Genomic DNA, 26,283 nt, shown 5'->3' with positions numbered 1-26,283 from the left:
GAAAACGCCCTTTTACACACACTTAACCTCTCAAATGTCACCAGGCTGCCAGATCATGACTGTCAACTGTCGAAATCACTGGGAAGGGTCTGACTGCAGCTGGAAGGGAGGAGGGGGTAATTCATTTTAATTTCAAAATGGATCAAAAATTAAACCCATCCTTGAGTTACCTTACCAGTTAAAGTGAAAGTTCAGGGATGGGTTTCACTTTCCAAGAGGCTTTTACTCTGTAAATCCCTTGGTAGATATATATATTAAATAAAGGGTGAACCTTTGAATTTTGATCCTCTAAGGCACAAATTAAGGGGTATCTGAGACAATTTTTTTGTAAGTAATAAGGGTTTTTTACTAACTAAAAGCCTCTTAGTTGATGCAGAAAACCCATTAAAGCCCCATAAAAACAATGATGGGACTGGTAGCTAGAGAGGTGCTAGTCTGCCCCTGGGCACTGCCAAGGTAGACTCACAAGTCAGTATTTAGACGCTTTGCTTAACTAAAGACTGATGTCTTTCTCCCTGATTTTGTGTTTAGATGGGCGGATACAATTTCAGAGTTTAAAAAAAATCCCTACGTTGCAGAACCAATAGTAAATCTGCAGGGCGGTCCTTCGGTAGCTCGCTGAACTCTTGTGCTTGTAAACATAGTCCGACTAGAAACACGTGTAGTGGTACAAAATGGCTCAGCCGCGCTCACAGAAAACGCCATCAAAGTTAGCGGATGTTTGCCGCGTTTGTGGCGACACATTCTCGCCAACTAAAAGAAACAAACATAATCTTTTATAAGGCCATGACTCATCTGTCTGGCCGGACTATAACGTTAGAGGGAATCGCCTTGTTGTTCACAAATACTTCCAGGTAGAAAACCAGCAGAGCTTGTTTGTAAAGTCTATAAACACAATGATTGAACAAACATTACTGTTTTTGTGTGCACGTTTAGCTGGGCTAACCGTTAGCTGTTAGCCCTGTTAGCTGTTAGCGGTGTCTGTAATAGGTAATAACTCATTAAACGGTCCATGAAAAAAATATTTTTTCCAGCGGATATCTTAGTTACAACATGATTGAGCTAGCAAAGCAGTTTTGTGTTGTTGTGTGTGGTATTTATTCAGTTTTGGGAAATCACGATGTCTAGAAAGCATCAGTGGCTGCAGCTGACAGGGACAGCTAACACTAGCAGCAAAGCTAACATCAGGACGTCATCTGTTAAAAGCCTCCCGTTGTCGGATACGACATGAAACTACTCCAGTTCGCTCAGTGGAAAAAATATTTTCTTCGCGGATGAGCACACGTTTGATAAAACAGAGTTAAATCTCTCGGCATCCATTTTCAAGCTCTCTGTGTGTTTGTTTCCTTGTGGACGAGAAAAGGGGGAGCGCACGTTTCTGAGAAGGCGTGTCCTTTTCAAAAATGCAAGAGGCGTTGCTTTGTTGTCGGCCGTTTTCGCCTGTGTGTTAAACACACTTTAGAAAGGAGTGTCCCCAGACTATCAGAAGGCGGAGATCTCTGATTGTCTGGTGGCGAGACTACTGCCAAGGTACCCTTGAAAAACGCACCAAACTCCCAGCTGCTCAAACGATTAGCGCCATACTCTAAAAACAGATTTGGGTGGTCAAACCTGGTTTGCTAGTTAATCTAGTTAGTTTTCTGACTAAATAGGGTTCATTTGATAGATTCTGTGGTTTATTCACTGACAGGAAACCACTGTAACACTAGTGACTGAGAGGAAAATAAACTGGTTAAGTTACTTGAGTAGGCGGCACGGTAGAGCAGTGGTTAGCATTGTCACCTCACAGCAAGAGGGGTCCTGTTTTGAACCAGGTGTGAGGGCTTTGAATCCTGGGGAGTGGGAGCCCCTCTGTGCAGAGTTTGCATGTTCTCCCTGTGTCAGCGTGGGTTTCCTCCAGGTGCTCCAGCTTCCTCCCACAGTCCAAAGACATGCAGGTTAATTGGTGACTCTAAATTGTCCGTAGGTGTGAATGTGAGTGTGAATGGTTGTCTGTCTCTATGTGTCAGCCCTGTGATAGTCTGGTGACCTGTCCAGGGTGAACCCTGCCTCTCACCCAGTGTCAGCTGGGATAGGCTCCATCCCCCCCGCGACCCTAAACAGGATTACGGAAAATTAAAAAAAGTTCCACATATGTTTGTGTATGCTGTCAGTTATAGTTCTTACAATGAAAGAAAATCACAATCTGCCAAAATCTTGCAGGTATTTCCAGGTCAAACTTTTAGAATATTTGGGAAATTGGAATCAGCCAAGAAAATTGCAGTCAGTCCATCTCTAATGATTTCATTTACCTCATATCTGGAATGAAGCTGTTAAATACCTGATAATGCATCTGAGAATATTTTTAACATTTACCAAAGTTTTAAACTTAAAGCACCCTTAATTGATCATTAATCGATTTACCAGTAAAAATCAATTTATTGTGTAGCCTAAGGGAAAAGTAATGCGCCCCTTTTAATCCTCTGTATTTTTTATTAATGAATCATGAAATTAAGGTGTTTTTAGGGGGTTTAGCTTTTGACCTTCACATTAATAGATAGACAAAGGGATCTCTAGCTGCCTTACTAAACACCTTGATTAAGTGTTTGGCAGCTCAGGTTGTCATGAAACACCTTTGAAAGAGTCACTTTGTGTTAATGTGTTCTGAGATTGTTCCCAGGTCAGATGAGTCCACTGTAAAGTCAAACGTTCTCTGGCACACACATTGAAGGTTTTAATCAGGCCTTCTCTTAATGGGGCATTTCCCATCATGTGCAACTTGTTTGTTGTGCAACGCACCAAATTGCAGCTTGGAGATGTTTTTGTTCTCAGGAGAAGTCTAAAGCTCTGAAGTAATGTGGGGTCACAGTGGGCGTGGCCTGATCTCATACATGTAAATGTGCGCAGTACACTGTAACATGATTCGCTGCAACAAACGTGTCTCCCTTGAATTAATAGACAAATTAAGGGCTCTCTGGCTCTCATTACAGGTGTTTATTAAGGATTGCTGTTTTATAGTGTTGTAAAGATCGTTTGATGAAGTTTGTTAATTAGATGTTTACCTGCATTCCTCCCCACACATGCACAACGCCTAAATAATTTCTAATATATCCAGAACTCTGCTGCCCGCGATCACATCACCCCTGTCCTCCAGAACCTCCACTGGCTCCCTGTCCCACAACAAATCCAATTGAAGTCCCTCTCCTCACTGAAATATCGTGATATTATTTTAGGGCCATATTGCCTTCCCCTACTCCTCTGATGCCAACCTCCTGACTCCACCACTGAGGACCAAGCACCAGACCTGGGGCAACAGAGCCTTCTCCATAGCCGCCCCCCTCTCTCTTGAACTCTCTCCTTAAACACACTGAGACTGCTCCGACCTCTCTGAGTTCAAATCACTCATCAAAACTCATCTTTTCAAAACTTCTTTTAATGTGTGAATGATGTTCCGTGTGTTTCACTGTATTATATTTTATGTTAAAGGACAACTTCGGTATTTTTCAACCTGGGCACTATTTCCCCATGTGTATGTGTGCGTATGATTCATGGGTACAACTCGTTCTAAAATTGGTTCAGTATTGAGGGAGCTGGCAGCTGTGAGGTAGAAATGGGGGCAAATGCGTCCCGTATAAGTTTGCGCATTAAAAGTGCTTTTTTTTGCCACTGACCGGTTCAGATAGTAGTAGTGGTAGTTTCTGTATCATCACAGGACACATCGAGACCATGAATATTGGGCAGCAGGTCCCACTCGTTGCAACACAGACATTCTTCCTCTGTGGGCATGGAGTCACAGCAACCACAGGAGCACCACCAGTCCTCAGAGATTCGCGTTCGTGCAGCCGCTGCTTCACCCTCGTCTGCTCGTTGGCCCTCTCTCTCTATCCTCGTCTGCTCTTCAGTTTGTAGGAGCTCCTCGTCCATATACTCAGACCAAATAAGTACCGGCGGCCATCGTAATAAAAGGGCTCATCCTCATTCTCAAAATCGGGTAAATATGCAGCCGTGATACCGATGCAGTAAAACTCTCAACTGTACTCCGGGACAACCAGCGCCACTCTGTGCGGTGCTCAGCATGGCTCCTCTGTTTTCTTCCGGCAACAAGCAAAGCTCTCGCGAGATGACGCCACAGGCAGGAGGAGGTGAGGGGTCAGGGAAACACTTAGTATGCTATTTACAGAGATAGCACTGGCTATCTGAACCGGTCAGTGGCGAAAGAAAGCACTTTTAATGCGCAAACTTATACGGGACGCATTTGCCCCCATTACCGTTTTAGCTCTTTTGGCGGCTCCCAGCTGCATCCGCCTCCCTCAATACTGAACCATTTTAAAACGAGTTGTACCTATGAATCATACGCACACATACACATGGGGAAATAGGGCCCAGGTTGAAAAATACCGAAGTTATCCTTTAAGTGTCTTTTAGTACTATAAAAACGCTCTGTAAATAAAATGTATTACTCTTACTTATTATTACCTTAAGTTTTTTTTATGGTTTATACTAATAGGTTAAAAAAATGTAGGTACATTTTGCACACTTTTTCTATATTGTGTGATATATTATGTCAGTAATTCCTCCACAACTCAATGCTGTGGTGTTTCACTATTAGCCAGGCATGCTAATGTCAGGCTAATGCTTTGGCACACACATTAAAGGTTTTAGTAGATTCCTCTTTTTATGCACGATTTCCCAAAATGTGCAGACCGTTTGTTGTGCAGCCCACGACACCACAGCTTAGAGGGGTTTTATCCTCAGGAAAACCCAGAAGTTGTAAAGAGATGCAGAGTGGCATGTCCTGTCTTCGTGCCTGTAACTGTGTAGTACACTGTAACATGATTTTCTGGGACAAAGCGTCCTCTTTAAATTAACAGACAAATTAAGGGATCTCTGGCTCTCATTACAAATTTAGATTAGGTGTTTATTAAGGATCACTGAAGGGATTGCTGTTTTATAGTGTTGTAAAGATTGTGTGATGATGTTTCATGATCAGATGTTTACCTTAAGTTTTTTATTTTCTATTCCAAAAGGTGAAAAAATGTAGGTACATTTTGCACACTTTCAATAGTAATGGAGTATTTTCTGCATTGTTAGTTTATCTCAGTAAGTCTTCCCCCACCAAATTGCTGTGGTGTTTCACTATTAGCCAGGCATGCTAATGTCTGGCTAATGCTTCACAGACACATTAAAGGTTTTAGTAGATTCCTCTTTTCATGCACGATTTCCCAAAATGTGCAGCCCGTTTGATGTGCAGCCCACGACACCAGCGCTTAGAGTAAACCCTAAAGTTCTAAAGAAACGGAGAGGGGGCGTGGCCTGTCTTCATGTCTGTAAATGTGTGCAGTACATTGTAACATGATTTTCTGGAACAAACATGCTCCCTGCTGAGAATGATGAGAAACAGATTGTCTGCATTTATGGTCGTCTTTGTCCTTGTGTTACAGGAAGAGAGAAACCCGAGATTCATTCCAGCATGGAGGGGAGACTGGGTCTTCTCCTCAGCCTTGTCATGGCAGCGTGTTTCTATGGCAGCGCTGCTCAGAGGACAGGTGGGTATGATTTATGCAGCTATGACTTAACTTCCTGCATACCAGCACAGAAAGGATCACGGCGAACGTGCCCCTGCTATAACATTACATCATCCTATAACATCTGTGAAACCAATTTATAGTGTGTGAATATACAGAAAGTACACACACAAGCACACACATACTGCACATGCCAACACACACACATAGAGGACCCTACAGAGATTTCATTTCATTTTTATTATAAGAGCACTGTTACTAACCCTGCACAAGAGTGTGTTTTCTGCTGAGCACCTGATAGTGATGCATTAACTGGTTCACAACAGCACACAATCATCTTGCTTTGATCACCAGTGCTGAGCTGCATGAAACATACAGAAAATGTATTTTTCAACCCTTCTGCCAGACACAATGGTGATATTTGATGACTCTGCAAAAAATCTGGATTATTTTCAACATTTTTTGAAGAACTTTTTCCAAAACATCTGCCCACAGGACGGCTGGGAGAAGAGGCAATTTAGCAAACAACTTAAAGTTAAAGCGAGGAAATTAAAATACTTGGGTAAAGGGAGACTTTGGTATTTTACAACCTGGACTTTATTATTTCATGTTTTTGTGTCAAAATGACTGGTGGGAACAATAGTTTTTCAAATTGTTCCAGTATTGAGTGTGCGCTGCAGCTGGCAGCAGCAAAACAGACCAATTTATGTCCACTAAAAGTGCTGTTTTTGTACTGACAGGTTCAGATTGTTACAATGACTATCTGACAGCATCACAGGAAACAACCCCACAGAGATATTTAAAAATGTTTCCATACCTGTTGCTTGTTCGGGTCTGTTTTGTGTCCAAGTTTCAATGAAGAAAGGGTCTCATTGTAAAATCTCAGAAGAGATGATTTGCTACAAGGAGAAAACGTTGGAAATGTGCAGGTACCCTGGTGCATTTAGGTACACTAAGCACAATTGCTTTATTGTGTGCCCCCAATGCATGTGTGTGCAATCTTTTTCAGCACAGTTAACTGAAGATTGATGTTTTCAATATCAGTGTCACCATTATTATGGAAATAAATCTAAATAAATAGTAAGAAAGCATGACTGTCCAATTAGTCACACATGACAGAAGAGTCTTTGCAAGGACAGTATATATAGAATAGGCATTTTTCAGCAGTGGCGGGACGCTGTGGCACACAGGTCTGTATTTCCTGGCTCCAAGGTTGGTCATGAGTTAATTATATGACAGCTGCATGACTTCTGCTCTGATGCTGATGAAAGCAAGACCACGTCCAGTTTTTTCCTTAGTCATTAGTTCAAGGTCCATATGGTTTGATACATTCAGCGTCATACTTGTGTTTGGCCGTATCGTCAAAACCAGTTTGCTGCCTCTGTCAAGTAGCTGTCCGTAAGTCACTCACTCCACAGCAGGAAACCGCACTTCAACATAAGAACTCTGTCCCTGAAATTCACTGTACTTAAAAATAAAATTGTTTTTTACAGACTTGACACATTTGCAAGTCACTTTTGGACCGCGACCCACCAGTTGGGAACCACTGACTTAGATGTTCCTGTCCCATCATTGCCTCAGCAGAGGCACCTGACTGTATTAATAAATTGATAACTCTAATATAAACCTATAAGCGCAAGCGCACCACTCTGCTTGCTCTGCATCTGTGCTGTGTTCAGTGAACTCAGAGGCGTCTCAGCGTAAACCACTTTGTGTCCGAAAAGGGCCTTAACTGATCGAGTTAATGTAATACCTGTGATTATGATTGATGATGATAATATTGGGCTGTTTGATGGTGCCCTACGGACAGCTTGTGATGCGCGTGCCTGTAGCGGCAGTGCTCGAAACGGGAGTGTGAGTTGGAGAGACAAGCGCCCGCAAGAGTTTGTGTTGTTGAAGTACAAAAAGCGTATCTTAGTCTTATCTCAACTTATCCCAAAAACAAAAAAATTCAGTGTCATGGCTAAGTAGTTAGTTGATTTTGACGATGTGAAAAAGTCAGCGAGAAAGAGAGTTCTCCTTTAGTGACACTTGGACACAAAACGGACTGGTAAAGTGAAAAGTACAGAGAAATCATTAATTTCTCTGCAGAGTCATTTCGGTAATGCTGTCAGACACTCATAATAACAACCTGAGCCTGTCAGTGGCAAAAACAACCACCTCCAGTGGACGTACACTGATGGTGCAAACATGCCCTGAGTGGGTACATTACAGCCTGTTTTGCTGCTGCCAGCTGCAGTGCTTTCACTCTGATAGGAAAAGTTGTTGTTCCCATGAGTCACTAAGACATAAAACATGAGAAAATTGAGTCCAGGTCGTAAAATACCAGAGTTTCCCTTTAAGGACATTTATTGCAGGTCTGAGATGGGAAGTAAATTCAGTTTGCTGGCATGAAAGTCAGATAGTATTTCCTTCCAGCATGACCAGAGTCAGTCTCTTCGAGTTGTTTCGAGGAATAATCTAAAATATGAAGGGTAAGGAAAATACTGAAAATGTTTTATGCAGCCAAGCACATGACTGTAAGGTATGAAAGTCTGTAGTGAGATGGAAAAGTTAAAGCAGAGGCAGGTTGGATCAGCAATTTGTCGGCCTTCTGTTTGCACCATCAACACAGTCTGAAGGAAATGAATGCCAGCTGTACGCCACGCAACCTTGTTTCACTCCCTCACACTCTTTCATCCAACAGTCCACCTGAAGGTGAGTGCTTCTAGACTAGATCAATGCTCCTGTCCAGAAACTGTCCACAACAGGCTGCTCGTTTTTTTTCCTCTGGCTTGCACACATCACAAGCTACCCACCGTTTCTATCTGCAAATCACGCTGACACTTTTTCCGCATCTGGCTGGCACGCTTTCTAAGACCCACGAAATACTCGGGTTGTAAGAGCTTTTCTGGCAGCAGCACGCTGTGACTTCTTATCTGCAAGAACTCTCCATGATCATGACAACCTTCCTTCTCAGTCTGTACTCAAGAGGCTGTAGCAGACATCGTCTTCATGGTTGACGGGTCGTGGAGCATCGGCACCAAGAACTTCCAGCAGATCCGTCAGTTTCTATATACGCTGATCAACAGCTTCGACGTCGGGCCTGACCATGTCCGCATCGGGCTGGTCCAATACAGCACCGATCCACGCACCGAGTTCCTGCTCAACACCTATCAGAACAAGGAAGACATCCTCGAGTACATCAACACCTTGCCCTACCTGGGTGGTGGCACCCAGACAGGGAAAGGCTTGGACTTTATGCTGAATGAGCACTTTGTGGAGGCAGCTGGAAGCCGGGGCCAGAAAGTACCTCAGATCGCTGTGGTGATCACCGATGGAAAATCACAAGACAACGTGGAGTCCCACGCCCAGGATCTGAAGCGGAAAGGAATTGTTTTGTATGCAATTGGTATCAAAGATGCAGATGAGGAACAGCTGAAGGAGATAGCCAATGAGCCGCATAGTCAGCACGTCTACAGCGTGTCTGATTTTGCAGCGCTGCAGGGAATTTCTCAGAGCATCGTGCAGACGCTTTGCACAACTGTTGAAGAAGTCAAACGACAACTGCTGCAATTGTCTCAAGGTAAAATGTGTCATACCACAAAGCTTGTGGTGTTTCAATGATCTTATTAAAGTATTACTGGTATCTAAGCAATGATTGAGTCAAGTATTATTATTATGCCAAAAGTAGGTTGTTTTTTTTTTTTTTTTTAGATTTTTAAATATCCAACAGAATTCACTTTGGTGTCATCTGAGTGTCAGAAAATCACCTTGACCTAAAAGCTTTGTGAACTGTTTTATTGAGCCTTGAGAATTTAGAGATGGTGGACAAAATTACAGTAAGACCACAGAATATAACCACACACACACAGACACACACACACACACACACACACACACACACACAAACACACACACACAGACATTAAATGTTCCTTACCTTGTTACCCCAAATGCTGACTCTTTTCTCCCTCCCGTCCAGAGTGTGCCAAAGCCTCCAGGGCCGACATCGTCTTCCTGATCGATGGCTCTTCCAGTATCGGCATCAGTAACTTTCAGGAGATCCGTCAGTTTCTCCGGAGCGTCATCGCAGGTCTTGACATCGGCCCTGACAAAGTTCGAGTCGGCTTGGCTCAGTACAGTGATGAATCTTACCAGGAGTTCCTGCTGAAAGATCACATGGATAAGCAATCCCTGCTGGCTGCGGTGGATACATTCCCCTACCGAACAGGGGGCACAGAAACCGGCGAGGCCATCGAATTCATCCGGACGCAGTACTTCACAGAGGACGCAGGGAGCCGAGCCAGGGAACGGGTACCTCAGATTGCTGTGGTCATCACAGATGGGGACTCCACAGACGATGTGGTACAGCCCGCCCAGCGCTTGAGGCAGCACGGAGTCATTGTGTTTGGCATCGGGGTGGGAAGAGCCAACATGCAGGAGCTCGGGTCCATTGCAAACCGGCCTCCAGAACGCTTCCTGTTATCTATTGATAGCTACCAGGCTCTGCAGACGCTGACCAACAATCTGCTGCAGACTGTTTGTGTCTCCGTGGAAGATCAGAGGCAAGGTAAGGCCAAGGATTAGAAAGTTATATATCATACAAAACTTGCCGCTGTATTTATACCTTACTCCTTAATGAAGAGGACTTCTGAAGTAGACTTCAAGCGTGACGAAGTGGGGGTGGGAAGGATCTGGTTTGAGAAAGGCCCGAATGTTTTGTCCTTAAGCCCAAGCTGAGATAACTCTGATGACATCACTTTTAACATCATCAGGAGTAATATTTTCAGACTTGACAATCTATAAGAACTAATAATAGTCCACATAACTGACCTGTCTGTAAAATCCAGTAACTGGCCCCGTGTTTCCTTGAGAGGACCCAGATTTAGTGGATCTCAGACTCTCAGGAACTGACATTATGCAGCATTTTAAAATAAATGTTCTTTTTCCTTGACAGCATATCTTTCCACATAACCATTCAAATGCTTGGAGCCTCCAGACACAACACATGAAGGCTCTGCAGTGATTAATGTAACATGCTCTGGTTCCAGTTTGAGGTCAACCGCTAATGAAGCAGTGTCGGCCAAAAAATGCAACATTGAGAGACAGAAGTTGTTTTGGGACAAACTGTATTGAACTTGTGGTTATACAACTTTAGTGTGGGAACTTTTCTACAGAAATAATTCATTGGCAGTTAAAATAGACACCCTGATAAAGACTACTGTTTACTTTTAGCATAGTGCTGGTTTTTTCTATACCGAATCAACCATAATTTGGAGCACTGTGCTGTCCAGAAAATGTAGTAGCCTTTGCAAACTGTAAGAAAGAAGGATAATTCACCTACTAATGAATATGGAAATGCATTCCTGCCAACATACTAAAGAATACTCTCATAGTGTGAAGAGTTAAAGTGAATATCTCCTAATTCTAACTTAAATGTTATGGATCAGTAACTTGTAATTTGAAGGTGAGGTGCAATCTGATTTATATTTTCTGCTTTATAATTGAGAGACTTATATCATCTGTAATCGTGGTCTACCATAACTGCAGATCTTCTTATTGTTCCTGTTGGTTTGTTTTCTTTAAGCCTTGGAGGAAAAGTTTGCGGACATCTTCTTCCTGGTGGACAGTGGCGTGACTCCAGCAGAGTTCCAGCAGATCAAGTCCATCCTCAGTAGACTTGCCAATCAACTAAACATTGGAGCGTCCGCCTACCGTCTCGGCTGGGCTCAGTACGGTCAAGATATCAAGGAGGAATCTCTTCTTAATGCTTACCAAACCAAAGAGGAGACCGTGAACGCTGTGAGGCGTTTACGCCAGCGAAGACTGCAACCTAACGAGCAACGTAATCTGGGCAGCGCATTGCGTCGCGCTGCCACTCACTATTTTACCAGTGCATCAGGAAGCCGGGCGGACCAAGGCTACCGACAGTACCTGGTTGTTATAAGTGGAAAAGACTCAGATGATAAGGTGTATAAGGAGTCACGTCTTATCAAATCATCAGGAGTAATCGTGGTGGGGATGAGCCTTGGTGCATCGATGAATGAAATACGTCTCATAGCCACTGCACCGTACGTTTACCAGACTACCATCACTGCACCCGCACTGAAGACTATTTTTGAAACACAGGAAGTAAAGCCCTCTCTTACTGGAGGTAAATAATCTTTTCAATTAAACTATTGTTTTTATTACTAATTAATGACTTCAGGACACCTTTGAGACTGTATTTTAAAACTGTTTACGTCCTTTCTGAATTTTACCATTGACTGGAGTCCCTGATATGTTTCTTACTGGCAGACGAGTAAACCAGTTTAACGACCTGACCAGTGGAGGTCTATCGTGTGCCTGAGATCTAAGGGCTCATACTCAACATTAGATTTGGAGATGGAGATGAATAGAGCCTTCTGTCCGTACTCTGTGTTCATTTCATCTGTTTATGTGAACATTTTTTAAAAAGCTCAGGGATAGGGACTAAACAGCAGTAGAATCAGAGATCGTGGAGGCAGTGTAGCATAGTTCAAGACCCTGGGAGTCGATGAAGAATTTAAAATATGGCAAAACCGTATGAATTGCTGTGCAAACTGGTGCAAACTGAAATTAATTTTTCCCAAAGATGATTTCTGTCATATTAGACAGTTCTCATCACGTTGGTGTGAGTTCAAGTGTTCATTTTTCTAATACCTCGTTTTTAATTAGTTAATTGATGTTATAAAAAGGAGGCGTGATGTCGTGATTACCAGCTGTGTGTGCTTATCAGTGTACTTGTGATCAGAGGCACTACACGCGAATGGTCGCATTGGTGTTTCGGCTTGAATTCGATCATTTTTGTACATTGGAAGTAAGTGGAGATGTGTCGTTCATATTTATATACAGTCCATGTCCATTAAATCTACACTCCCCTTTTAGGCCCTGTCTGCACATATACAGACATTTTTGACGACAAATATTTTTCGACTTTTTAAAAAAGCATTCTGTCCGTACAATCTTTGTTTAGAACATAGAGGAAAAGATATGTTTTCAAAAATATCTGTATACATATGTAGACAGGACCTCATGGTCCACTTCACTTGTGCATTCTTAAAGTTTGATATTAACATCTGACCGGGCCATAGGTGTTGCTCAGTACGTCTAAGCCAGGTTTGACTTTGTACTCGGACTCCCAGTATTTTATTTTATTTGTGTTATTTATTTATTTATTTAGCTGGAGCTGTCTGTGTTTCACCACACTGAGTTGTTGGACAGGCCTCATTTAAATGAAGTAAGGGGGCTGTGGTTCTTCACGTGGGACCAAAGTTGGTCCTACATGAAGAACCACAGCCCCCTAATTCATGTAGGACCAAAGTTGGTCTGAACGCAACCTATGTGAGGTACAAGTGCACTCGTCTGTCAGCAAGAAATTGTTTACAAAATAGCATATTGGATTGTTTTAAGTAATGAATATTCCTCATCTCAGTCTGTCCATCTCGAAATGTATCTGAATGACTGAGCAGCTCACAGGTGAATTTGTAACAATGATTTTATAATAATACACTCCTTTCACAGATTGCAAAGCCGCCAAAGTGGCAGACATCGTGTTCATCGTTGATGAGTCTGGAAGCATCGGGACTCCCAACTTCCAGCTGGTGCGCACTTTCCTGCACTCCATTGTGAGCGGCCTGAATGTCAGTACATCTAGAGTCCGAGTGGGCATCGTGATGTATAACACTGTAGCCAAAGCTCAGGTTTACCTCGACTCCTTCAATGACAAGGACGAACTGCTGAAGTTCATCAAAATCCTGCCTTATCATGGAGGTGGTACAAACACTGGAGTCGCCCTGACTTACGCCCTGCAGAAGGTTTTTATCCCGCAGCGAGGAAGCAGGAAAGCAAAGGGTGTCCAGCAGGTGGCGGTGGTGATTACAGACGGTGAATCCCAGGACAACGTGAGCACACCAGCAGCTAATCTTCGTCGAGCTGGTGTCACGGTTTACGCAGTAGGAGTCAAAGATGCCAACAAAGCCCAGCTGATAGAAATGGCATCTCATCCCCCCCAAAAGCACATGTTTATTGTGGACAGCTTTGCCAAGCTGAAATCAATGGAGATGAGCCTGCAGAGAATTCTGTGCCAAAACATCCTTCGGCAAGCAATCTCCGTCAGTACAAGAAGAACTGGCATCAAAGAAGGTCTGAACCAGTGTTTGCTTTTTAATTGGTTTATTGAACATGTTTATGAATATATTTTCAGTCACAGTACTGGTCAAAATTTTAATGGTAGAATCGTATTTATAGAATAAAACATAAAGTGAATGAGTGTAAACAGAGAGTACAGCTGATGCATCGGAAAATAACTCCTAATATCTTTTCTTGTCCTTTTCCAGGCTGCTTACAAACGGATGAAGCAGATATCTTCTTCCTAATTGATCATTCAGGAAGCATTTACCCCTCCGACTTCCAAGACATGAAGAAGTTCATCATTGAGTTCCTCCATACCTTCCGTATTGGACCACAACATGTTCGCATGGGGGTTGCGAAATACGCAGATTCGCCAAACTTAGAATTTGATCTGACAGTCTACTCAGATAAGAAGACACTGGAGAAAGCCGTAGAGGGAATTAGACAAATAGGGGGCGGGACAGAGACAGGAAGAGCATTGGAATTCATGGGCCCACATTTTGATAGAGCAATGGTCACTCGTGGTCACAAAGTCCCAGAGTACCTGGTGGTCATCACTGATGGAAAGTCCACTGATGAAGTCAAGGCTCCTGCGGAAAAACTGAGGTCACAGGGCGTCATCATCTACGCCATCGGGGTGAAACAGGCAGATGTATCTGAGCTGCGAGAGATTTCCGGCGACCCCAAGAGGACTTTCTTTGTCAATAATTTTGATGCTCTAAAGCCCATCAAGGATGACATCATCACGGACATTTGTTCTCAAGACGGTAAGAAAAAACTTGTCCAGACTAGAATGTAAAATGCATGTCTACCATATTCTGTATGTAGCAGTCAGGGGGAACACACACCAGCATCAGACAGCTGATAATAGAGAGCAGACTGGGAAGGTCCCCAGCTGGACGTGAACTGGGGACAGTTTATGGTTCAGTAGCCGCTCATGGTCGACACCTTAACTTGTAGGCCACCAGTGAGCCCTGGCACCCGTTGTTTTCTATGTAAGACCACACACTGGTTGTGTCTTGACACACGTAGTGTCGGACTGACACATCAGAATACGCCACCATCCTTTTTCCCAGTTGTTTCCCAGTTGATTGGCACATCCCAGCTACTGTACCAATGTCACATCCTCTGTGTGCAGGATGAATTCAGTGACTACATTCACATGCAGAAAATATTCTTTTTTTTGCCGTTATTCTGAAAAAGACAATATTCCTACTAATCTGTTTACATGGCTAATGAAAATTGATATTCCAGTAATATGTCCTGTTTCCCAGTTGTTTCCCAGTTGATTGGCGCACCATACCAATACCACTTCCTCCATCTGCAGGATGAATTCAGTGACTATGTTTACATGCACAAAATATCCACTAATATTTGCAGTTAATTACAGCCATGCATGCTCCGATTAACGTGCCCTAAACGTGTCATTTATCATGTCCAAATATGGTAAAGTGGAACCACTGTAGTCGCTTGTGGCATTTTGCTTTTTTGTATCAAAGAAGGACTTTGTCAGAATTGTCCGTTGGTGGCGGACTTGTTCAACCGTGGAAACACAGTCTTCCTCTTTCATTCCTTCAACCACCTTCTTGAAGAGGTCTGTGTATCCAAAAACCTGTTAATATCCAAATCTTTCATTTTGTTTTAAAGTAGATGTTTTCCTTCTTCCAACCAGAAATGTGGGCTTTTCTTTTGGGCATGCATCCCTACCCCAGCCTCCCAAACTGTTGGTGTGTGCACAGCGCCGTGTGTCACAAACTAAAGTAAAAACCCCAATTAAATTGCATATACCAAATGTGCTGTATACATTACCAGAGAATGCTCCTAAAACCCAGATAATATTGGTTTATCCCTCATGTCTTAATTGGAGAAATGCTACATACAGAAAATGCTGTTTGTATGACCCGCATTATATTCAGAATATTGTCTTATTAATAATAATAGTTGAATGTTTCTGTGCATGTAAATGTAGGCATTATGTGTTACATCGGGTGAGAATCAAATGATATAATGTGATGTGATGTGATGTGATTGGTGTCTGTTGCACTTTACTTACCCTGAAGATATTCTGTTGTTAGATACAGATACATTTTGATTTTTTTCTTTGAAAAGGGCCCTAAGGCAGGAAAAAAGAGAAACACCACACTAACGTCTGTGCTTGTGTGTCCACAGCTTGCAAGGACATACCGGGCGACCTCCTTTTCTTGATTGACAGCTCTGGGAGCATCTATCCACAAGACTACAACAAAATGAAAGAGTTCATGAAATCTGTCATCAGCAGGTCCATCATCGGGCAGGACGAGGTGCATGTAGGTGTCATGCAGTTCAGTACCAGGCGAGAATTAGAGTTCCCCCTCAACCGCTACTACAGCAAAGAAGAAATGTCACAAGCCATCGATGGTATGCAGCAGATTGGTGGAGGCACGCACACAGGTGGCGCCATCACTGATGTGTCGCAGTACTTTGATGCAAGCAGAGGAGGGCGTCCTGGCATGAGGCAGAGGCTGGTTGTGATCACAGATGGCGAGGCCCAAGATGAGGTCAAAGGCCCCGCTGAGGCTCTGAGGGCCAAGGGAGTGGTGATCTATGCCATTGGAGTGGTGGACGCCAACACCACCCAGCTGCTGGAGATCAGCGGTTCACCCAACAGGATGTATGCTGAGAGGGACTTTGACGCTCTGAAGGACTTGGAGAGCCAAGTGGCCATGGAGCTCTGTGATCCAGAGAGAGGTGAGAGCAGTCTGGGACTATCCAGAATAACAGATGTAAACCACAGATTTCCTCTCTTTTTCCTAAATCTGACTTAATTCTTGTAGAAAAAACACAAACATATCCAGTCTTTTCCGGCAGAGATTCTATATTTTTATTTTAAGAATTGAAAACTCTTTTAAAGTATTGCCTTAGAATTCTGTCTTAGGGACCTTAATTGGTTCCAGGTTGTGACACCAATTGTACAATATTATTACACAAAGGCTATTTTAAGAAACATCATCCAATAGGAAAAAACATTTCAGACATATTTCTGCTCTGAGTTGAAGTTTTTTCAACTCGAGGCATTCAAAACACTCCCAAAAAGACGCCAGGTGCACTGAACTTAAAAACTACTACTTTCCCTCTGACTTAATTTGCTTATTGTCCTTTTATTTCCAACCAGAGTGTAAGAAGACAGAAAAAGCTGACATTATTTTCCTGGTGGATGGCTCTACAAGCATAACCCTACCCAAGTTCAGAAGCATGCAGAAGTTCATGGCATCAATGGTGAACCAAACAACAGTTGGCAAGGACCTGACCCGCTTTGGGGTCATTCTCTACTCAAACGACGCCAAGTCTGTTTTTACTCTGAAACAGTACAACTCCAAACGAGAGGTTCTTGATGCAATATCGGCACTCAAGTCCCCGTATGGAGACACCTACACTGGCAAGGCTTTGGGATACTCTTTAGAGTTCTTTAACAGCGAACATGGTGGTCGGGCGGCTCTCCAGGTGCCACAGATCCTCATGGTGATCACAGATGGCGATGCTACAGACCGCAACAGTCTGGTTGCGCCATCCGTGGCACTGCAAGACAGCGGGATCAGCGTCTTCAGTATCGGAGTTGAAGGAGCCAACAGGACGCAGCTGGAGATCATGGCTGGCCAAGACACTTCCAGAGTTTTCTATGTGGATAATTTCGATGCCCTGGAAACTCTGTACAAGAATATTACAAATGTCCTCTGCAATTCCACCAAGCCAGGTAAGAGCCGACAGTGTCACAGCACCTATGTATATAGTAGTTCTAAATCTTGATGGAGAAAAGTTCTTCTAAGGAGAACTGAGCTCTATTCTCGTTCAAAGATTTAGAGGCTCGGTTCACTCAAGCTTACAAAACAAAAATTTTTTCACTTGAACCTGGACATAGCTAATCGTGTAGATGTGTTTGTCCGTTGAGTTTAATTTGTGGTACTCAAAGAACTCAAACATGGATCACCCAACAGCAGCAAGCCTTTCCACCCTTACGTGTATGGCAGCACTAAACCACAAAGATTCACGGATAAAGCCAAATCACAATGCTACTCACACTTGACAGAATGAAATGGAAACTTGTGATTTGAGGCAAAGTTTTTTTACATCTTAGTACCGAGTCTATTAAGTGTTTGAAAGGTTTTTTGACAAAAAGTTTACATCACATTAAATTAAGGCAGATGATATTTGCACCCAAGTGTCTGTAGCCAACAGTGCCATCTGCACCTGATGTGGCTGTTCACACCTGGGTGTATATTCCTGGACGTCCTGGCATTATTGGGATATGATGTTGAAACGAACGGGTCTATTCAGCTATTCTGCTAAAGTTTATGTACACAGTGTGCATTTGGCAGCTTCATACATCCCAAAACTGGAGTGAACAAGTCATTTATGTCTAAAATTATTAGGCTAACGTTAATATAGGACTCAAGCTCCAGTCTTCTGTGTGAACATCCCAAATTCATCCACCAAGTTTTACTCCTTCCATTAACTCTATCGCTCTTTATACTGTGTCACCTGACTTTCTGCCAGTACATTTGTGAGTTTTTTCTCTGAATTTACCACTTTAATCAGAGAATATCCAAGATTTTCTAGTACTAGCCCTTACCATAACCTCTTTGCCCAAATCCTAACCACTTTCAACCTCAATGCATCAAGGATGGGTGTAAAGAGCCAAATAGCTGCAGTGTGACCTTTCTCAACCAGTTGCAAATAGACACTCTGTTAAATTAATTTTCTCAGATACATAAGTAGCCCATACAGCATTTGTGTTTTGCAATTTCTTGGAGCATATCTGCCAACATACAAGGCAGTACTAATATAGCAGCCAATAGCGATCATCCTAACGATTTATCCATCAGGCTGAGACGTCAGGGCCACAAAACATATTGCCGTTTCTTAACAGAAGAGCACAGAGACAGCCTCCAACCACAAAACATTTAAGTGTTTAAAGCTATTAAGAATAAAGTCTAATGAACTTGAGGTGAGCTGAGTATGTGGCTCTCTTATTTATAGGGCTGGGCACCAGTACTTAATACTGAAACAACCCAGTGCCAAGTAGTATCAAAACTTCTCCAGTTAAACAATAATTACATTTGATCTGTTTTTTACCCAGATCTAGAAAAAAATGACTTCTTGTATGGTTTTGCTCGCAACCCATCACTGCAAGCGTTTTAATGTGATCTGTTATCAAGGCCGCTCTAAATCAACCTGTCTTTTCAATATTGCCTGACGTTGTTGTTTGTTTTATTTTGCTCCACTTTAGTCTTAAAGCCCTGGAAAAACAGATATGTTGGCATGGCTACCCATCAGTGTGGACTTGACGTTAGATCTAGGTGGCTACGTTGGTCTCTAGTGACTGGTTAGGGAAAATCGAATCCTCACAATTCTGTTCACAGTTCACAAGTTCACAATTCTGTCTGATATCAGGCAATACTTGTATTAGTACTGTTATCATATTTTGTGACATGATACGCAGCCCTACTTATTTATTAGTAATGTGGATGAATTTCCTCTCCTTGCTTCTGCAGTTTGTGAAAAACAGCAGGCTGACCTGGTCTTCCTTGTTGATCAGTCTGGCAGCATCGGCACAGCCGACTACGCCACCATGAAGAAGTTCACCACAGAACTAGTAAACAGCTTCAAAGTCAGTGAGAAGTTTGTGAGAGTGGGACTTGCCCAGTTCAGCAGCAGTTTCCAAAATGAGTTTTACCTCAACCAGTACTACAGCGAACAAGCCGTGAACAAGCACATCTTGGAAATGGAGCAGCGTGGTGGGGGCACCATGATCGGACATGCCCTGGATTCCATCAGGGCGTATTTTGAGGCGTCACAAGGCAGCCGAAGATCTGCCGGGATCTCCCAGAATCTGGTGCTGATCACAGATGGTGAATCACAGGATGACGTGGAAGATGCCGCCGACCGTCTCAGGGCCCTGGGGATCGAGGTGTTTGCCATTGGTATCGGAGACGTTCATAATCTGGAGCTCCTGCAGATCACTGGCACTCCCGAGAGGCTGTTTACTGTGCAGAACTTCGGCAGCTTGGAAAAGATCAGGCAAAAGGTGGTTGACACAATCTGCAAATCTAAACCCCTCAGAGATCCCAGTGGTGAGTTGAACAGTGTGACTTTGCCTCTTGTTTCCCACCGTATCCCTCTGTGTCTGTGACTGTTTAAAGACATATTTCCCTCTGCCACAGCCTGCAGCATTGATATCGCCATGGGATTCGATATTTCTCGAAGAAGATCTCCCGGTGAGAAGCTGGTCAGTGGCCACACCAAGCTCCAGACATTCCTGCCAGATATCGCCCACTACGTCTCCACAGTACAAGGCCTGTGCTGCGTCGATCCCCCACCTCTTAAGACTAACATCGCCTACCGTGTAGTGGGCCGTGATGGACGTCCCCAGCACGACTTCAGGTTTGAGGGCTACAGCGAGGACGTGGTGAATAAAGTCATGGACTTGACCTTGACAGAACCCACTAGGTTTGACACTGCCATGCTGAAATCCTTTGGGGAGATGTTCAGCACCGAGTCAAACGCTGGCGTGAAGGTGAGTCTGAGATGAGCACAAAGTACGAAAGTTGCAAAAAAATTGAGTAAAAGCGCAGCGATGAAACTGTCTGCATACGTCCACTGTAAGTGATGTGTCTGACAATATCATTAAAATGATCCCTACAGAGGCTGACCTTTTTGTTACAGAGTAAGATCCTTTTTGTTTCACCAAAAACAGCTCAGAAACCGCTATCGCCAAACCCACTAGACTCCATGTAAATAAAAAGTAATTTTATTATCCTGAGACACACTTCATTCAGAGTCAACAGAAACAAAATAAAACTCACAAAAACCATCTTTGTTTGTCTCTCCACTCTGGTTTGGATGAAATAAACCCTTAATTCACCCAGTTAGATGTGAAGATACTATGCTCCCTCTATTCATGCTAAAATTACTGTTTATTTAAATGGAGTCTGGTGGGTTTGGCAATGGCGATTTCAGGGCTGTTTCTGGTTAAACAAAAATGATCTTACTCTTTAACAATAAGGTCTGTCTCTGTAGGGATGCTTTCCATAATGTCAGTGCCAAAAACCTTAAGTGGACATACATTGACAGTGTGAACATGCCCCAGGTGGGGTGCAGTACTGGACCAATTTCAAAAGCTGTTGTTCCCGTTAGTTATTTAGAAACAAAGACATGGGTAAATAGAGCCCAGGTTAGAAAAATCCAAACTTAAATGATTTCATTTAGTTTTCTGCTGAAGTGATCAGAAGTGAGCGGCTTGAAGCTGTAGACTCTGTAAACACTTAATTCTGGGTCTCAATGTGACGTCCTGTGATGCCAAACCACAAATCTGCTGCCTACATGGGATTTAACAAAGTATGAAAAGTATTAGGAAGTGCAAGTTGACTTGTGTAAATCCTCCAGTCTGTTAGACTTGTGTCAGACACATTTTGTTTGGTTTAGAGTTAGAAGACTGTAGAGGTTTATGGATTATCCAAAGCATTAAAAATAACAAAGTCAGTAACTTTGAGGATAATTGCATTTGCCAACTGAGTACCATTCAGTCACTGCGTACTCTCTCTTTACTTTCTCTTCAAAGTTTTAATGACCTAGTGAAATAATTTATCCTCATCTTGTTCTATTCTCCATACTTTAGTGGTTAATCAGGCATTTTACCCTTAGATATGGATGTTTCTTTACCTTAAGTTGAATAATGTTCAGAATAAGGACATGAGTTGTAGTTTTCTTATCCAGGACTTTAACAATAAAAGCAATCTAACGTGTGACTGATCTCGTCCATCAGGTGCTGGTGATCTTCTCAGACGGACTCGATGAAGACGTGATGAAACTGGAGCATGAATCAGATCTGCTGCGAAAGTCCGGTAAAAACTGTGGGATGGGGGGTGGGGGGGGTGTTTGTTCGAAGATTGAACATTACCACAATTTGTATTTCTTATTTTCATAATTATATAAATTTATTTGAATTATCAAGTAGATTATTTAAATCCAACATTTTATGTTTTTAGTGTACCATGTTAGCAGCTAATGCAGCTGTTTATAGAGAACATACACATAAATGTTATTTATCTGCAGGGGTCAGTGCTCTGCTGACGGTGGCTCTGGAGGGCGCGCGTGATCCCGCCCAGCTGCAGATGGTGGAGTTTGGTCGAGGATTCGGCTACAAGCTTCCTCTGACCATCGGCATGCCAAGTGTTGGCAGCACCATCCTCAAACAAATCGTAAGTCGTTCATGTCACTGCTAACCACGAATCAAACAGCCACTCCCTTTATATCAAGGGCCATACAATTACACCAAATAGTGTCTGTCGCTTTAAGAGTGATACACTTCCTGTTTACATTTCTGACTGCATTTTTTTTCTCTTGTAGAGATGAGTGCAGTCAGAAATGTAAACAGGAAGTGTCTGAAAATATGTTGATTTGAGTGAAATGAATTATTGGCCAGAAGTAATTTTTAACAGTTGATGCATCACCTGCTTTAATGCTTATCTGCACATGGAAACTGCTGACATGGTTACATCAAACTGTCTCCAACAACACAAGAACTGTCTCATTTTACATTTTTATCTAGTAATTAATCTTTTTTTGTGCAGTAGATCACTTTTCAAAGTTGAGGATAAAGTAATGCAGAATGATGAATACAGAATTATCCACTCGTGGTGCCGTTGTGGGTGGCAGCCTGCCAGAGTTGCTCTTTGTTATCTTGTGTGTTTGCACAAGAATTTCCTGCAGGATTAATAAAGTCCTGTCTTATCTTATCTCGTGAAGAATGAAGCATGATGACAATCACAGAAACTCATTAGTTCAGAGAAGGTTTTCCTGTCTTGGCATGTCTGTTTGCAGGAATGAAAACCAGAAAAAAGCCTCAGGGAAATGTTGGTTGAAGAAAAAATGTGCATTACTCAGCATGTTGAGGAACAGCCACTGGCAAAGGCAAAAAATCAGCTTGTACCTGCTTCTAATAAAAACTCATTTCTATTTTTAAGAAGTGCTCATTCATATAATATTTTTGAAAAGAACAGCAGACAAAACCTTCTGCAGGAACAGATTCTGACTTTTCTGTTAATTTACTGTTTGCTACTTTTTTTACTTTTTAAAATCTTTTTTCATACTTCCAGATTATTGTTTGACATTACAAAAAAGTTTCTAAATATAAATGTTTGGCAAACTAATACCCCTTTTCCACCAAAATTAGGCCGTTTATGCAGGTACAAATTCTTTTTTAAACACAGGACAACTTGCTAAAAATAGGTGATAGTTTTCTTGCGTGTCATGTTCAACGTCACAAATGGGCCGGAAAACAGGTTAGTAAACACTAGAAAGCAGCATGGAGGCCGGTGGAAACGTTATGGTGGTTACTTTTTGTAAATGTCCATTATTCAGTCTCTGCTTTTAAAGTAGGTGACGAGTAATTCAAATTGATGTTCAAGTGCTGAAAAGGCAGAGACAGACAGTATTTTGTGGCAGCCTGTCATTGTGTCTCGCTGCAGTGGGGGTAAAATTAGCGTGATCAGCTCCGATGGGAGCCGATAGATATTAGTGTTGCACGGTATACCGGTACTAAAATAGTATTCCAAACGGTACTATACTGCATTTGGAAAATACCGGTACTTTGAAATTGATTCAATTCATTAATTTAGTGAATTTATTTTACTCATTTATGCACACAAACGCCTTTCTTGTTCCTATTGGAGCACAGATTGCGCAAGTGGTGTGTATGACAACACCTGTATCAACATCCGCAGCAGGCGCACGTGAAAAAAGACAAGAGAAAGTCTGCCTCGCAAAGGGAGACAACACGAGACAACGCCAACTTGGTGGAACATTTGAGTTACCAAACCGTGACGTCCATACCGAGGTACTTACCGAACCATGATTTTTTTGGTACCGTTACACCCTTACTATTTATTGTTCTAAAGGTTTGAATCCAAAAGGACCTTTCCTTAGGAAAAGTACCGAAGAGTATCGAAAAGTATCGATATCCATGTTGGTATTAGTACCGAAACAAAGATTTTGGTATCGTGACAACACTAATAGATATACATGACCACTGCAGAGTCATTTGACCCGGGAGTGAATACCGATTGTAACCCTTCCCATTAAATACAAAATCCAGATGTTAGCAGGTGTTTATGGGTTTGTGTGCGGAAAGAGGCTCAAATTTGTCATGGGCAAAAATAAAAATGCTATTTTTTTTTTCATGATAAGCATCTTATTAAGGGTTTGAACAAGGAAACAGCGATAAATAAGGATCACTTCACTTAATAAGAAACCAGCCAGAACCTTTAACTGTTTAATGTTAAAGTACAAAAAAGTCTTTTACTGTTTGTTTATTTAAAGTCAGGTCCATATAAAGACGTCAGGAAATGTTGACTGTTTTCTCCTCTGCTCTCTGTCTCTCTGCAGGACGCAGTGTCAGATCGGGAGTGCTGCGGTGTCATGTGCAAATGTTCGGGTCATGAAGGCATCCGTGGCTCTCGGGGCACCCTGGGGCCAAAGGTGACTGAAACACACACACCTTTTAACTTTAAACATGATGTCAGGGATGTTTGGGAAAATGTGTCAGAAGCAATAAGAAGACAGAGCTGAGAACAAGCAGACACTTGCAGTGACTTCATAAAGTAAGCAACAGGCCTGGTTCAACTTTTGGACGGTTCAGAGTGAAGGTGGACACCTGTCAACATTAAGCCTCATTCGTCATGTGTTCAGGTCAGTGTTAAATATATCCTGTTACACAGGGCGAAACATGAGACGCCTGTCTTCCTCAGGGCTGAGAGGAATGACAAGTGCACAGATAATTTACTTAAAGATGAAAGACGTCTTTTGCTTTATCATTATGAGGTAAATGTTGATTACACAAAGTTACAGCTAAAGATGGCAACATTATATTCCAACAAACTAATCATCCCCCATGTTCTATATTAGTGCGTCAGCTATTGAGCCTGTCACTCAAAGCAGCCTGCCCTTAATTATGCATAACTTTAAGCCTTAATAAAATGTAAACATATATATATATACAGTACAGGCCAAAAGTTTGGACACACCTTCTCATTCAATGCATTTTCTTTATTTTCATGACTATTTACATTGTAGATTCTCACTGAAGGCATCAAAACTATGAATGAACACGTGGAGTTATGTACTTAACAAAAAAAGGTGAAATAACTGAAAACATGTTTTATATTCTAGTTTCTTCAAAATAGCCACCCTTTGCTCTGATTACTGCTTTGCACACTCTTGGCATTCTCTCCATGAGCTTCAAGAGGTAGTCACCTGAAATGGTTTCCACTTCACAGGTGTGCCTTATCAGGGTTAATTAGTGGAATTTCTTGCTTTATCAATGGGGTTGGGACCATCAGTTGTGTTGTGCAGAAGTCAGGTTAATACACAGCCGACAGCCCTATTGGACAACTGTTAAAATTCATATTATGGCAAGAACCAATCAGCTAACTAAAGAAAAACGAGTGGCCATCATTACTTTAAGAAATGAAGGTCAGTCAGTTCGGAAAATTGCAAAAACTTTAAATGTGTCCCCAAGTGGAGTCGCAAAAACCATCAAACGCTACAACAAAACTGGCACACATGAGGACCGACCCAGGAAAGGAAGACCAAGAGTCACCTCTGCTTCTGAGGATAAGTTCATCCGAGTCACCAGCCTCAGAAATGGCAAGTTAACAGCAGCTCAGATCAGAGACCAGATGAATGCCACACAGAGTTCTAGCAGCAGACCCATCTCTAGAACAACTGTTAAGAGGAGACTGCGCGAATCAGGCCTTCATGGTCAAATAGCTGCTAGGAAACCACTGCTAAGGAGAGGCAACAAGCAGAAGAGATTTGTTTGGGCCAAGAAACACAAGGAATGGACATTAGACCAGTGGAAATCTGTGCTTTGGCCTGATGAGTCCAAATTTGAGATCTTTGGTTCCAACCGCCGTGTCTTTGTGAGACGCAGAAAAGGTGAACGGATGGATTCCACATGCCTGGTTCCCACTGTGAAGCATGGAGGAGGAGGAGGTGTGATGGTGTGGGGGTGTTTTGCTGGTGACACTGTTGGGGATTTATTCAAAATTGAAGGCACACTGAACCAGCATGGCTACCACAGCATCCTGCAGCGACATGCCATCCCATCCGGTTTGCGTTTAGTTGGACAATCATTTATTTTTCAACAGGACAATGACCCCAAACACACCTCCAGGCTGTGTAAGGGCTATTTGACCAAGAAGGAGAGTGATGGAGTGCTGCGGCAGATGACCTGGCCTCCACAGTCACCGGACCTGAACCCAATGGAGATGGTTTGGGGTGAGCTGGACCGTAGAGTGAAGGCAAAGGGGCCAACAAGTGCTAAACACCTCTGGGAACTCCTTCAAGACTGTTGGAAAACCATTTCAGGTGACTACCTCTTGAAGCTCATGGAGAGAATGCCAAGAGTGTGCAAAGCAGTAATCAGAGCAAAGGGTGGCTATTTTGAAGAAACTAGAATATAAAACATGTTTTCAGTTATTTCACCTTTTTTTGTTAAGTACATAACTCCACATGTGTTCATTCATAGTTTTGATGCCTTCAGTGAGAATCTACAATGTAAATAGTCATGAAAATAAAGAAAACGCATTGAATGAGAAGGTGTGTCCAAACT

At 42.6% G+C, this 26,283-nt stretch overlaps 1 protein-coding gene across 1 annotated transcript in view; it reads left to right on the top strand.

Moving 5' to 3' along the window:
- The window catches only part of col6a4a (collagen, type VI, alpha 4a), a 114,195-nt gene that overhangs the window by 49,973 nt on the left and 37,939 nt on the right, over window positions 1-26,283 (top strand). Inside the window, exons 6-18 of the mRNA XM_049584908.1 lie at window positions 5,421-5,525; window positions 8,464-9,069; window positions 9,469-10,056; window positions 11,074-11,640; window positions 13,029-13,649; window positions 13,844-14,404; window positions 15,807-16,364; window positions 16,789-17,367; window positions 19,166-19,744; window positions 19,835-20,187; window positions 21,436-21,514; window positions 21,726-21,871; window positions 24,057-24,149. Of these exons, the coding sequence (XP_049440865.1) occupies window positions 5,450-5,525; window positions 8,464-9,069; window positions 9,469-10,056; window positions 11,074-11,640; window positions 13,029-13,649; window positions 13,844-14,404; window positions 15,807-16,364; window positions 16,789-17,367; window positions 19,166-19,744; window positions 19,835-20,187; window positions 21,436-21,514; window positions 21,726-21,871; window positions 24,057-24,149 (5,406 nt within the window). The 5' untranslated portion in view covers window positions 5,421-5,449. The remainder of the gene's footprint in view (window positions 1-5,420; window positions 5,526-8,463; window positions 9,070-9,468; window positions 10,057-11,073; window positions 11,641-13,028; window positions 13,650-13,843; window positions 14,405-15,806; window positions 16,365-16,788; window positions 17,368-19,165; window positions 19,745-19,834; window positions 20,188-21,435; window positions 21,515-21,725; window positions 21,872-24,056; window positions 24,150-26,283) is intronic.

This window comes from Epinephelus fuscoguttatus, linkage group LG8 (genome assembly GCF_011397635.1).
Source record: "Epinephelus fuscoguttatus linkage group LG8, E.fuscoguttatus.final_Chr_v1".
Lineage (NCBI taxonomy): Eukaryota > Metazoa > Chordata > Actinopteri > Perciformes > Serranidae > Epinephelus > Epinephelus fuscoguttatus.
The sequence above is the reverse complement of the archived record's forward strand: the minus strand, read 5'-3'. Positions and strand labels throughout refer to the sequence as shown.